This window comes from Schistocerca serialis, chromosome 7 (assembly GCF_023864345.2).
Source record: "Schistocerca serialis cubense isolate TAMUIC-IGC-003099 chromosome 7, iqSchSeri2.2, whole genome shotgun sequence".
NCBI classification, from domain to species: domain Eukaryota; kingdom Metazoa; phylum Arthropoda; class Insecta; order Orthoptera; family Acrididae; genus Schistocerca; species Schistocerca serialis.
This window is the reverse complement of record NC_064644.1, coordinates 198778366-198790423: the sequence shown is the minus strand read 5'-3', so window position 1 is coordinate 198790423 and position 12058 is coordinate 198778366. Positions and strand designations below refer to the sequence as shown.

General features: G+C 43.7%; 1 protein-coding gene across 1 annotated transcript in view; it reads right to left on the bottom strand.

Annotated features, from left to right (window-relative positions):
* The window catches only part of LOC126412108 (odorant receptor Or2-like), a 45572-nt gene extending 34207 nt beyond the window's left edge, over positions 1-11365 (bottom strand). Inside the window, exons 1-2 of the mRNA XM_050081539.1 lie at positions 11279-11365; positions 2151-2306 (exon numbers count right to left, since the gene is read on the bottom strand). Coding sequence (XP_049937496.1) covers positions 2151-2306; positions 11279-11347 — 225 coding nt within the window. The 5' untranslated portion in view covers positions 11348-11365. The remainder of the gene's footprint in view (positions 1-2150; positions 2307-11278) is intronic.
* Between the last annotated feature and the right edge of the window lie 693 nt (positions 11366-12058).

Here is a 12058-nt window from a genome sequence, read left to right as displayed (position 1 = left end):
GTATGACGATCCTGCCTTGGAGGCAGTTAAGTCGGAGATGTGTCTCAGAGCTGGATAGTGACGGATGGTGACGCGAGACTAGACGCGCACGTAGTTTATGTATCAGCCGACAAAGGACAATATTGGATGGGGGGACTGTGATTTTAGTTTCGATTGTGCCCACTAGAGTGCACTAAAGTAATAGAATGTGTTTCGTAAACTGTTCTAGTATTTTCATAAAGTGTTGTTATGTCTTTTTGTGTATGTAAAATGTTATAAATGTGTTTTAGCAGTATGAATGATGCTTGAGTGTGGATTAATGTTAATATGAAGATAATTGTTTAACGAGTTATGTAGTAGGATTTAGTGTGGGAACATTTCGAAGAAATATGGATATTGAAAAAGGGGAGTTTTGTAGAATAGTTTTGTAAAGTAAGTTTGTGGTAAAGGAAAGTTAATTCAGATATAAATAACAACAGTAAATAACTTTATGCATAAGCAAAACTTCAGCATATTTGATAATTACGTCGGTAAAAAGTGCAGTCGTTAGGTTTACTACTTTGCGATTGGTTATTGAAAAGCGCGAACTGACGCCGGAGAATGTTGTTTTGCTATTGACTGTTGAGTAAACTGACCAATGGTAAAGCAATATTCTTCATGCGCCATTCTCTGCTGATAGAGAAGACTGGGAGTGTTCTAGGGAGGAGTCGAAGCCTAGCCATGAAAGAGATCGGACGTGTGCAGTAGTAGTTCCGATGGAAATGATAAGTTGCCGGATCTAGCAGTGTTTCATACATCAAAAGTGTTGGAAAGTGACGGCATAATTATTCCGATGTGTGTGTAGAAATTTCGATTTTTTAAGTGAACTTTGTGACGAGAAAAGTCATATATTCCGCCTGGCGTATTGAGCAGGTCGGTGGCAAAAAGCTGTGACTGCATTTGGTACCTACAGACTTAATATTTGGCGAGCATTATCAATCAAAAACAATCAGTATTTTTGTAGCTATTACGTTTTCGGGAAATGCAACACCATAAACTTGCTAACGAAAGTGAAAGGGATGGTGAGTGACTGTGTTAAGACTAGCACAGGCTTTGCAGTGATACTTGTTCACCTAAGTTTCAGAATAAATTAATTGAGGACAAAATTTCCAACCTTTCATTTCGTATTTCTCCCGAAACGTAGATTAGTGATTTTAATTGAACCCTGCTTCACGTCGAAGTACAGTAGATTTCACTCGGCTTTCCTACTGATGACCTGCTGAGACAATGTTCACAGGTAGGTGCAGGTTCGTCGTAAAGGGACGGAAAGAACCACGCCGCCGCAAGTGTTTGCTAATGAATCATTTCATTTCGGTGAACTATATATTTTACATGGCTGGAGATAAGGACTTAGAGTAAAATTTAATTCACGATTCGAAACTTTTCCACGACGCGATTTGCAAGTGGTCGGTTCATGTGGTTGCTGGTAGGGCTCCTCGTTGTGCAGCTACTTCACTCTGTTACAGGTGTCACATCCCTTGGTTTGCTAAAGTCCTAACTTTTTCCTAAACTGCGAAAACGTGCTAAAAATTATTTCATTTTTCAAGAGGACGAGACACCACCGCACTGGCACTAGTTCGGGCGGTAGGAGCATACCGCACGACGCCGCGTAGCAACAAAAGTAAACGCTTTAACTCCAGAAATGCTCGCAAATGTATGGAACGCGAAAGTATCCTCCACACAGAATAAAGGTAAAAAATTTTCGTGTGATACCGCAAGGTGGGTGTTGTTAGTTTCGAGTACCACTCTGTTGTCTCGCACCAACTTTTAAGAAATATTCCTTCTATCACAACTTTGGCAGGTGCACAGTGAACATTTGTGAAATGTAAACGAAATTTTTGAACCTAAGCGTAATTGTAAAGAGTTCCCCAAGGATGCAAGTGAGTGCATGTAAGCGATATGCCCTTCTAAAATCGGATGATTTTTTTAAAAATTGTAACAGTTTCGTGTACAGGCAATTGATCTGTCTGGAGTGGCTCCCTACTTTGCTGTACCTACCCTTCACTCCCCCAAGTCGTGGCATACAAATATTATTTTTAAGACGCCACTAAGAAACCGTCTTGCGAGAAGTGCATGATGGCATTTACTGGGTGAATTGGTGCCAGTGTTAGTTAGGCAGTATGGAAACTCACGGAGACGAAGGTGTCCCTGTTGACGGGGTAGAGCTTCCCGGCATGCAGCCGCAGCGGCCGCTGTGCCCGGCACATGAGCATGCGCAGCGCCCTGGTCACGCGTCTGCCGGCTCCCACCCACTGACTGCTGTACGCCGACAGCGACACCGAGAGCCCCTGCAACACCGGTGGATAGATGCACAACTTCACATCCGTGACCCTCGTTCAGATGTTCATGTGACCACTGCTAAGTTACCGTATCAATAATTTAATAAGTACATTTACGACGGGGGTTTCTCGGTCAATTTCAGATGGAAAAATGTGAAATCAGTTGTGGAACATCGTGGAATATTACCTCTTCAGCCTTTGCAGTTCCGTGAAGTTCCGATAGGTAGTAACCCTAAATGTAGGTTTCAAAATGATGTCTGTGAAGGAGGTGCGTTCCAAGCAGAGAGCTATCATTGAGTTTCTTTTCGCGGAAAACCAGAGTAGGCCCTTGCAGAATGTCTACGGCGATTTGTAAGTGAACAAAAGTACCGTGAGTCGTTGGGCGAGGAGCCTGTCATCATCGCAACAAGCTCGCGGAAAGCTCTTTGATCTCCCTTGTGCCGGCTGGCCGCACACAGCTGTGATTCCTGCAGTGTTGGAACGTGCGGACATTTCCATTAGAGGTGATAGACGGACCACACTCAAATACCTCGCTGCACAACTGAATGTCTCTGTTGGCAGTGCTGACATACTCGTCCACTTTTTGCGATGCTCAAAGTTGTGAGCCCGCTGGATTTCTCGCCGCCTAACAGAAGACTATAAAGAGCAACGAAGGATCGTCTGTGTGGAATTACGAGACTGTTCGCCACAATTTTTTTAGAACGTCGTACGGGCGATGAAACATGGATTCATCACTTAGAACCGGCAATCCGTGGAGTGGTGCCACCCGACCTCTCGTCCGAAGAATAAGTTCATAGGCGCACCCTCAGTCGGAAGTCATGGCGACAGCCTTCTCGGACTCTGAAGAGGTTACTCTGTTTGATGTCCTCCCTCGTAGTGCAACGATCATCTCTGAAGTGCATTGTGCTACCCTCAGGATACTAAAGAAACGATTTCATCGTGCTCGTAGCCACAAAAATGCACACGTGCTTTTCCTTCTCCACGACAAGGCCTCAGGCAAGTCTGAACACCCGAGAGGAGCTCAGGAAACATCATTGGACTGTCCTTCCTTATCCACCCTACAGTCCAGATCTCAAATCTTCCGACCACCAACTGTTTCGCCCAATGAAGGATGCACTCCATGGGAAGCAATACGTGGATGACTGGGACCTTTTCAATGCAGAAAGACGTTGCCTCCGGCGTCGATCAGTAGAGTGGTACCGTGCTGGCACACAGACCCTCCCTGTAAGGCGGTGTGTCCAGATCTCAAATCTTCCGACCTCCAACTGTTTCGCCCAATGAAGGATGCACTCCATGGGAAGCAATACGTGGATGACTGGGACCTTTTCAATGCAGAAAGACGTTGCCTCCGGCGTCGATCAGTAGAGTGGTACCGTGCTGGCACACAGACCCTCCCTGTAAGGCGGTGTAAGACCGTCGCACTGAAAGGAGATTATGCTAAAAATGCGATTTTGTAGCCAAAAGAGCGGAGAAATATATGGGGTATTGGAATCCTGAATAAAAGCAACAAGCTTTCGCAAAAAATTTGTTCCCTTACTTGTTGAATGTCCCTTGCATAAGATTGTTTTTTGATGACGGATCGGTTGTATTCATTCTAAAGCTATGATAATACTGAGGAAAGTTTGTAAGAAATCCGCTTTAATGCAATATCTTCAAGGCCAGGTATCGAACCCGAGTCACCTTACTAGGCAGGTGCGTTAGCCAGTAAGGCTCCTTGGCACAGAGGTTAGCACAACTGCACAGATTACCCTGGGACGCTTTTCTGCTCCATCCAAATTCCCACTGCCGCCCCAGACTAATTTAAATTCCTACTCCCACTGGATTCAGGTCGGAACTCTGGGTAGGTTAGCTCATTTCAACAACGTTCTTATCGACAAATCAATGCCTTACAGTTGCTGCTTCGTCACAGGATATGTTGTCATGCTCATACAATCATTGTCTCCAAAATGTTCCTCTACTATACGCAGTGCACATTGCTGTAAAATGTGTTCCACATTCAGAGTTTTCTGAAGTGCAATAAGGGGACCACACCCTACATCGAATCCCCCCCCCCCCCCCTAATACTGTCACACCACCTACTCTATACTAGTGGAACTCCTCTTGCTATTAAGTAATGTTCTCCAGGCAATCGTAACACCCAAGGCTCCCCGTCGGAATGCTACAGCGTGTATTCCCAGTCATCCACCGTCCAATGGTTTCGCTCATTACACCATCTCAAACATCACTTAGCACTGATTAGAGAAGTGTGTGGATTACGAGGAGTTTTTGGACCACTGTACCCGATTCATTTTAATTCCCCATGCACAGAGCAATTTTGCTAGTCTGATTACTGGTAGCACTTTGAAACTTACCATTGTTTACTTCCACTGATTTCATACCACTTTTGTTACAACAATTTGTCCCTATCAGTGAGAACGAGAGGTCCTCTCTGGTCTTGGTTTAGCTGCGGTCCTACCTTCGCGTTTCTACTTCACTATCACATCACCAGCAGTAGTTTACTCGGTCAGCTTGAGAAAGGTTGAAAGGTCCCTGATGGATTTGTTGCTCAGGTGACATCTAGTGGCTAGTTCACATTAGAAGCCACTGAGCTCTCCTGATGGACCAATTCTGCTGTTGCTATTGCTCTTCTGACAACACAACACTCCCTTTCTTCTTCTCTATTGGAGGGTTCGTTTCTCGCGACATTTAGTGGGGTCAACTCCGCATTACATACTTCCGATCAGACACACCTACAGCTACAGCTGGGAATATATGGCGACTTGAGGATGAGGATCAAATATAATTTGCCTGTCGAAAAGCACATCCAAGACACCTATTTGAAGGAGAAAGGCGATTAATCAAAAGAAAGATTAATCATAATCCGCGGTTAATACAACTGCAAAAAAAATTGTTCAAATGGCTCTGAGCGCTATGGGACTCAACTTCTGAGGTCATCAGTCTCCTAGAACTTAGAACTACTTAAACCTAACTAACCTAAGGACATCACACACATCCACGCCCGAGGCAGGATTCGAACCTGCGACCGTAGCGGTCTCGCGGTTCCAGGCTGTAGCGCCTAGAACCGCACGGCCACTCCGATACAATTGCACTCTAGCTGCTGCACGTACTTGGCAAGCAAGTAAGTGAATCAACTGTCCGGACGATTACAAGAGAGGAAGACTGAAAAGGGAACGCCATCGTGAGCAAACCGAATCGAGACAAAAGACTGTAGTTCCCAGGGGATCACATTAATGAATGGCCTGAATGTGAATTGAAGTTACTTTTACTGATGAGAGTAAATGTAATGCCTTTTCAACAGAACGAACACCAGGATATAGCGACAACTAAATGCCTAGTTACAGATTAAGCATTTGCAATCTACAATAAAACATGGTTGTGAAGCGGCAGAGGGGAGGGTTGTTGGAATGGGGGTTTTCTTTCGTCTTTTGGTGTGAGACCGAGTATCTTCGTTGACAGTACGCTAAATAAAGAGCGATATTTTAATATCTATATCTGGATACATAGTTCACATGTCATCACTTTTCTGTTCATTCGCAAATGAAGCTGTGAAGAAAGGGAAACACGACCGTTAATATACTTGCGTACAAGTCATAATTTCTCTTATCGTCCCATTGCAGTCCTTATACGAGATGTGTGCTGATGGCAGTAGGATCCTTCTGCAGTCAGTCTCAACAGTGTTTTGCGAAAAATACGTCTGCTTGCCTCCGTGGATTCCAATTTCAGTTCTCAGAGCATTTGCATAATACTCTAGTGCTGATAGAACCTGCTGGCCACATATCTTGCACTGTGAATCTGAATGCATCGATATCTTCCTTTAATCCAACCTGGTGGGGGTGTCAGACACTAGTGCTCAATAATGGTTTCCTCAGTAGATGAGCAATGCTTTTCTAGATTTGTCCCATTAAATCTAAATCGACAGTTCTCATACCCTAAAAGGGACGATACGTTCTGCTTCCTTTTCATGTTGTTTTGGAACATTACGCCCAGCTATGTAACAGATGTCACTGTATCAAGCAGCATACTACTAATTCTATATTTAACACTACAGTAATGTTTTCCCTACTCATCTTCATTAACTTCACAGAGAATATCCTTAATACTCTACTGTTGATCGAACCTGCAGGCAACATACCTTCAACATGAATCTGAATTCCCACATTTAGTATAAGTTGTCATTCATCACGCTAAATAGAAACTCTATATAAGTCATCTTCTATCTTTCTACAGTCACAGAAGACGCTTTCCCGGAGATTACAGCGTCATCGGCCAACAATCCGTCAACCCTGTTCGTCAGATCGATTATTTACGAACAGAAGAAGAACGGTCACGTTACACGTCCATGGGGCTCTCTGGATGATTCCTTTGTCGCTGACGAAAATTTGTCGTCCAAGACACTGTTTTGGATTCTATTACTTCAAAAGTCGAATTATTTACGTATTTGAGAAACTATTCCATATCCTAGCACCTTCGTCAAATCTACACTGCGTCTCTCCGTGAAACGCCTTCATCCATGGTTCAAAGATGAAGTGCGAGACAAAGGCGAGCTAAGATTTGCACAAGCGCTGCTTTCTAATTCCGTGCATATTTATGGACATTAGCTTTACTCTCTCGATCTTAGAATATGCTCAATAATTCTACAGCAAAACGAAGTTACAGATATTGGTCTGTAATTTTGCAATTCTGTTGTTTTGCCGTTTTTATGTGCAGGAGTCATCTGCACATTTTACAGATGTTTGGAACTTAGCCCGTAGCGGAAGATTCGCTATCACAATGTAAGTAAGGGGTCAATGCCGAGGAGTTCCCGCCTAACCGAACTGGTATTCCATTCAGAAATGACTAGATTTTTTTCCCCAACTCTTTCAAATGCTTTTCAGTGCAACGGATGCTTATTTCTACTTCTGCTGCGGTCAAGCCATGATATGGCTCTGAGAACTATGGGACTTAAGATCCGAGGTCATCAGTCCCCTAGACTTAGAACTACTTAAACCTAACTAGCCTAAGGACAACACGTACATCCATGCCCGAGGCAGGATTCGAACCTCCGACCGTAGCAGCAGCGCGGTTCCGGACTGAAGCGCCTGGAACCGCACAGCCACAACGGCCGGCAAGCCATGATATGTCTGTACGATTCTCCTGCATGAATGATTTTTTTAAACGCGGCATTCAAAACTTTAGCTTGCCTTTTGCTGTCTTCTATTGCCCACCAGACTGTTGCCCGCATCTCGTGGTCGTGCGGTAGCGTTCTCGCTTCCCGGGTTCGATTCCCGGCGGGGTCAGGGATTTTCTCTGCCACGTGATGGCTGGGTGTTCTGTGCTGTCCTTAGGTTAGTTAGGTTTAAGTAGTTCTAAGTTCTAGGGGACTGATGACCATAGATGTTAAGTCCCATAGTGCTCAGAGCCATTTTGAACCAGGCTGTTCGACAGGTGACTTAATAAACAGTTTCCGCTCACTTGCTGATTTTACGCAGGACCTGCATTTTATTAGGATTTTCGGCAAGATCACAATTTTGCGGTGGAAGTTGTCGTACAGTTCGCACATCGATCTTTTTATAGATGCACGAATTTCTACTAAATTTTGGCTGTTGACCTTTAGACGTTTTCTTTATCCTTGAGTGCAAAAATCTCTGTTTCTCCAGCATTTTCCGCATTTTGTTATTACGCCCAGCGTTTTTTTTCCGTTCTTAACACACTTAGTGGGCTCATACGACTCCCGAGCGCGAGTTACAATCAGCTTAAATTGTCTGTAATTCCTCTACGCCTCTCATATTCGAACTAAATTGTCTGCAGTCGTCGTCTAAGTAGATAGAATGCTAAATGTTATTTGGTCTTCACAGCATAAATACTCACACACTGCATTTGCCGGCCGGACTGGCCGAGCGGTGCTAGGCACTACAGCCTGGAACCGCGCTGCTGCTACGGTCGCAGGTTCGAATCCTGCCTCGGGCATGGATGTGTGTGATGTCCTTAGGTTAATTAGGTTTAAGTAGTTCTAAGTTCTAGGGGACTGATGACATCAGAAGTTAAGTGCGCTCATTGCGGATTTACTTTTAATAACTATCGTAGCTAAAATTATGATATCGTGATTGTTAATCCCTGACTAAACCGACACTGTCGGTAAATATCACGCCTGTTTATAGCTACCTGGTATAAAATACTTCCAATGGATGTTTATTATCGATGTAGTTGTTGAAGACAGTCCTCGGAAAAAGAAATAAGTGTCTGTGTCATTTGGCGCAAACTGAACCGAATCAGAAGTGGGACTGGGAGAACAGCTGCGGCTCCTTAAAGCTGTGTATGGCAAGACTTTCCAAGTTGTGCTGCGGCAGGCGGTGCCACACAACGTCCGGGACTGTCACTTATGTGCTTTCGCCGAGACCCTAGAACCTACATGAATTACATCAACATGTTTAGAAATGCTGTGTTCAAATGGTTCAGATGGCTCTGGGCACTTAACTTCTGAGGTCATCAGTCCCCTAGAACTTAGAACTACTTAAACCTAATTAACCTAAGGACATCACACACATCCATGCCCGAGGCAGGATTCGAACCTGCGACCGTAGCAGCAGCGCGGTTCCAGGCTGTAGTGCCTAGCACCGCTCGGCCAGTCCGGCCGGCAAATGCAGTGTGTTCCTACATCGTATTGCGGATCCGAAGACGACAACAAAGTAATCTTTAAACCGATCATCAATTCAAAATAAATATTTAAATATGGTCTTGACTTTGAGACATTTCTTGCAACAGTGTGTAAATAAGCTGTCAAATTCGTTTGGTATAAGTAGCACATTTGCTGTAGGCAGGGAAAAGAAGGGAACCAGCGGGAAAGTGCTGCTGTCGGAGAACAAAAATGGCGAACAAGTCCCTGTTTAAAAGATTTTGACATGAGAGCATGTTTGCGCTTTTTTGTGCTGGAAAAGATCAATAGTGAGACAGTGACAGTGGAAGAGAGAGGAAACAGTACCAGTGGGAGAGAAAGAGAGATGAGACAGTGATGTCTGGAGAGAGTAAGTGTCAACGAAACAGATAGAGAGACAGATTAAGACATTGTCAGTGGGAGCCAAAAAGAGAAGAGATAGTGTAAACGAAAAATATAGATGTGTGGAGACCTTACGTACCCTAGGGGGGTCCCAAGCCAGCAGCTAACAGGTAGTACGGGAAGGCGCAGTTTGCACCGGAATTTTAAACACATGGGTGTAGAGGAAAAATAGGTTGGACACCCCAGAATTTTTGAGCTGCCGAGACATGGTGGATCATTGGCATTGGGAAAGAAAGACAAAAGGAGACAGAACATGTGAGAGAGGAGACAGCGGCAGTGAGATATACAGTAAATCTAAGGGAGAAAAAGTGGGTGAGAGACACATATAGACAGGGGCAGTGAGAGGAATATGCTGAGTGTGAATGGTTAAGTAAAAGAAGAGACTGGGTAAAAAAAATTAGACTATTTTGTGGTATAAGAGAGCGATTATGTTCACATGCCAAAATTTTTGGTGAGGAAGGCGAAATGAGCAGCTGGTTGCCCACTTTTCTGTCACAGTCTTTTAAAGAGGTATATGTTCGTCTGTTTTGTGCCCAACAGGAGCATTATTTTGCTGCTTTAAAGCAGAGTTTGTTGGAAGCGATGTTAGTACTTCAGTTCATGGAGGGTGTGGCAAATACCCTGAAGAATCTATACCGTATGTATCGCTGGCTTTTAATACTGCTCTGAAAGCAATTGTTGCAAAAGTGCACATCAAAAACTGGGTAAAATAATTTTCCGCGAGCTGCTGCCACATGCAGCCCTAGATAAAGAGGCATGCGGTGCCACTGCACAGACTATTTATATGCTGTACAATCGTTCAGAACATGTAACGGGTTGTTGCAGCAATCTTGTGGACATATTGGGAAAGCGAAACTTAAGACTGACACGTGTGTATTTGCAAAGTCACATGTTTCGTACCGTATCACAGTGTTCCATATGAAGGTCAATTCTTGCCACTATGCTGCTACAATTATGGAGTCGAATCCATTTCACTTTGCCGGCGGGGTAGCCTCGCGGTCTGAGGCGCCTTGCCACAGTTCGCGCGGCTCCCCCTGTCGGAGGTTCGAGTCCTCCCTCGGGCATGGGTTTGTTCAAATGTTTGTGAGTTCCTAAGGGACCAAACTGCTAAGGTCATCGGTCCCTAGACTTACACACTACCTAAATTTACTTAAATTAACGTATGCTAAGAATAACACACACACCCATGCCCGAGAGAGGACTCGAACCTCCGGCGGGAGTAGCCGCGCAATCCATGACATGGCGCCTCTAACCGTGTTGTCACTCCGCGCGGCTCGGGCATGGGTCTGTGTGTTGTCTCTAGCTTAAGTTAGTTTAAGTTAGATTAAGTAGTGTGTAGGTGTAGGGACCGATGACCTCAGCAGTTTGGTTCCATCGGAACTCACCACAAATTTCTAATTTCTATTCAACATTTTGTAAATGTTTGTGGGGTCTTGATTGGTGAGTTCTGTATTTAGAAACGATCTTATTTTGCCACGTATGTGCTTCTTCCTCATTCCTGAGAGTCTCTCCCACATTCAAAGAAATACATAGCAACATTAACTCCTTAACTGACTGCTGTGATAATCTGGAAAGATGTAAAGTGACGAATTCTTCCAGGGATTCCATCCTCGTGGCTGCGTTGAAATTCCGCGACGTTTCGATGATTATCACTCTCATTATCTTCTGTCACCTTCTTGAGAAGATAATGAGAGTGACAGTCATCGAAACGTTGTGGAATTTCAACGCAACCACCTGGATGGAAGACCCAGAATATTTTTTCAACATCTTTTGCTGGTAAAATCTACATCCACATATAAACATGCAATTACTTTCTTCTTCTTCTGAACAACATGGCTAATGAATGGTAAACGTACTGGTTGTGTCTTTGATAATCTATGATAATCAAATTAAAGAGTTTGAGCATATTAAACCACTAAATAAAAATATTTCAGAAAACCCATCACACATTTTCCATGAGTTCGTGTCCGCCCCAGCAGTAGACGAATATTTGAAGCGCCGGAATGGGTAGGTACATGAGGCACTTGAGACTCGAGTTTCCTTCAGGATTCTGAAACAAAATAATAAGGAATCAGTCCTCGGCAATTTTTAGCTTCAAAATTAAATTCAGAGTGTACAACATAAACACAAATTTCCATCATTGTTACATGTAAGTGAGATAATCTGTGTAATGCGTACGGTCATTTTCGTAACACGATAGATCGACAATGTATATTGAAGTGATACTTGTAGAATAAGCGTAGCTCTTGCGAAATAACGAAAATTTAATTAAGCTCTAATTAAGAAGTTCATAGCACTAAAATTACAACAGCTGCTGCTGTTCCATACAGTTACAGGAGCAATAAGGAAGCGGGTAGCACTGTTTCAGTACTTTACTATGAACTTGTGCACTCCGTTACAGACACTGTATTGACTTCATTTCTGAGAGACATACGAAAATGTGAGGATCTGTAAGGCCATAGAATAGGCGCTACAGCATTTTCCTCCAAGAACCCATGATCAGAAATGAGGAATGGATTATATCAATATTGTTAAATATTTCTCTTTTGTCCTTGTAATGAGACAGACTAGATTTTCCACTTTCAGAACTTAAGTTAAGCTAATTTTGACAGCTGCATTTGGCATGCAAAACAGTTCAAGCTTACCACTATCATACAACAGCTCCAAGAACCCTTGAGACAGACCATCCACGATTATCCTTCATATACACATAATACATCCAATATCC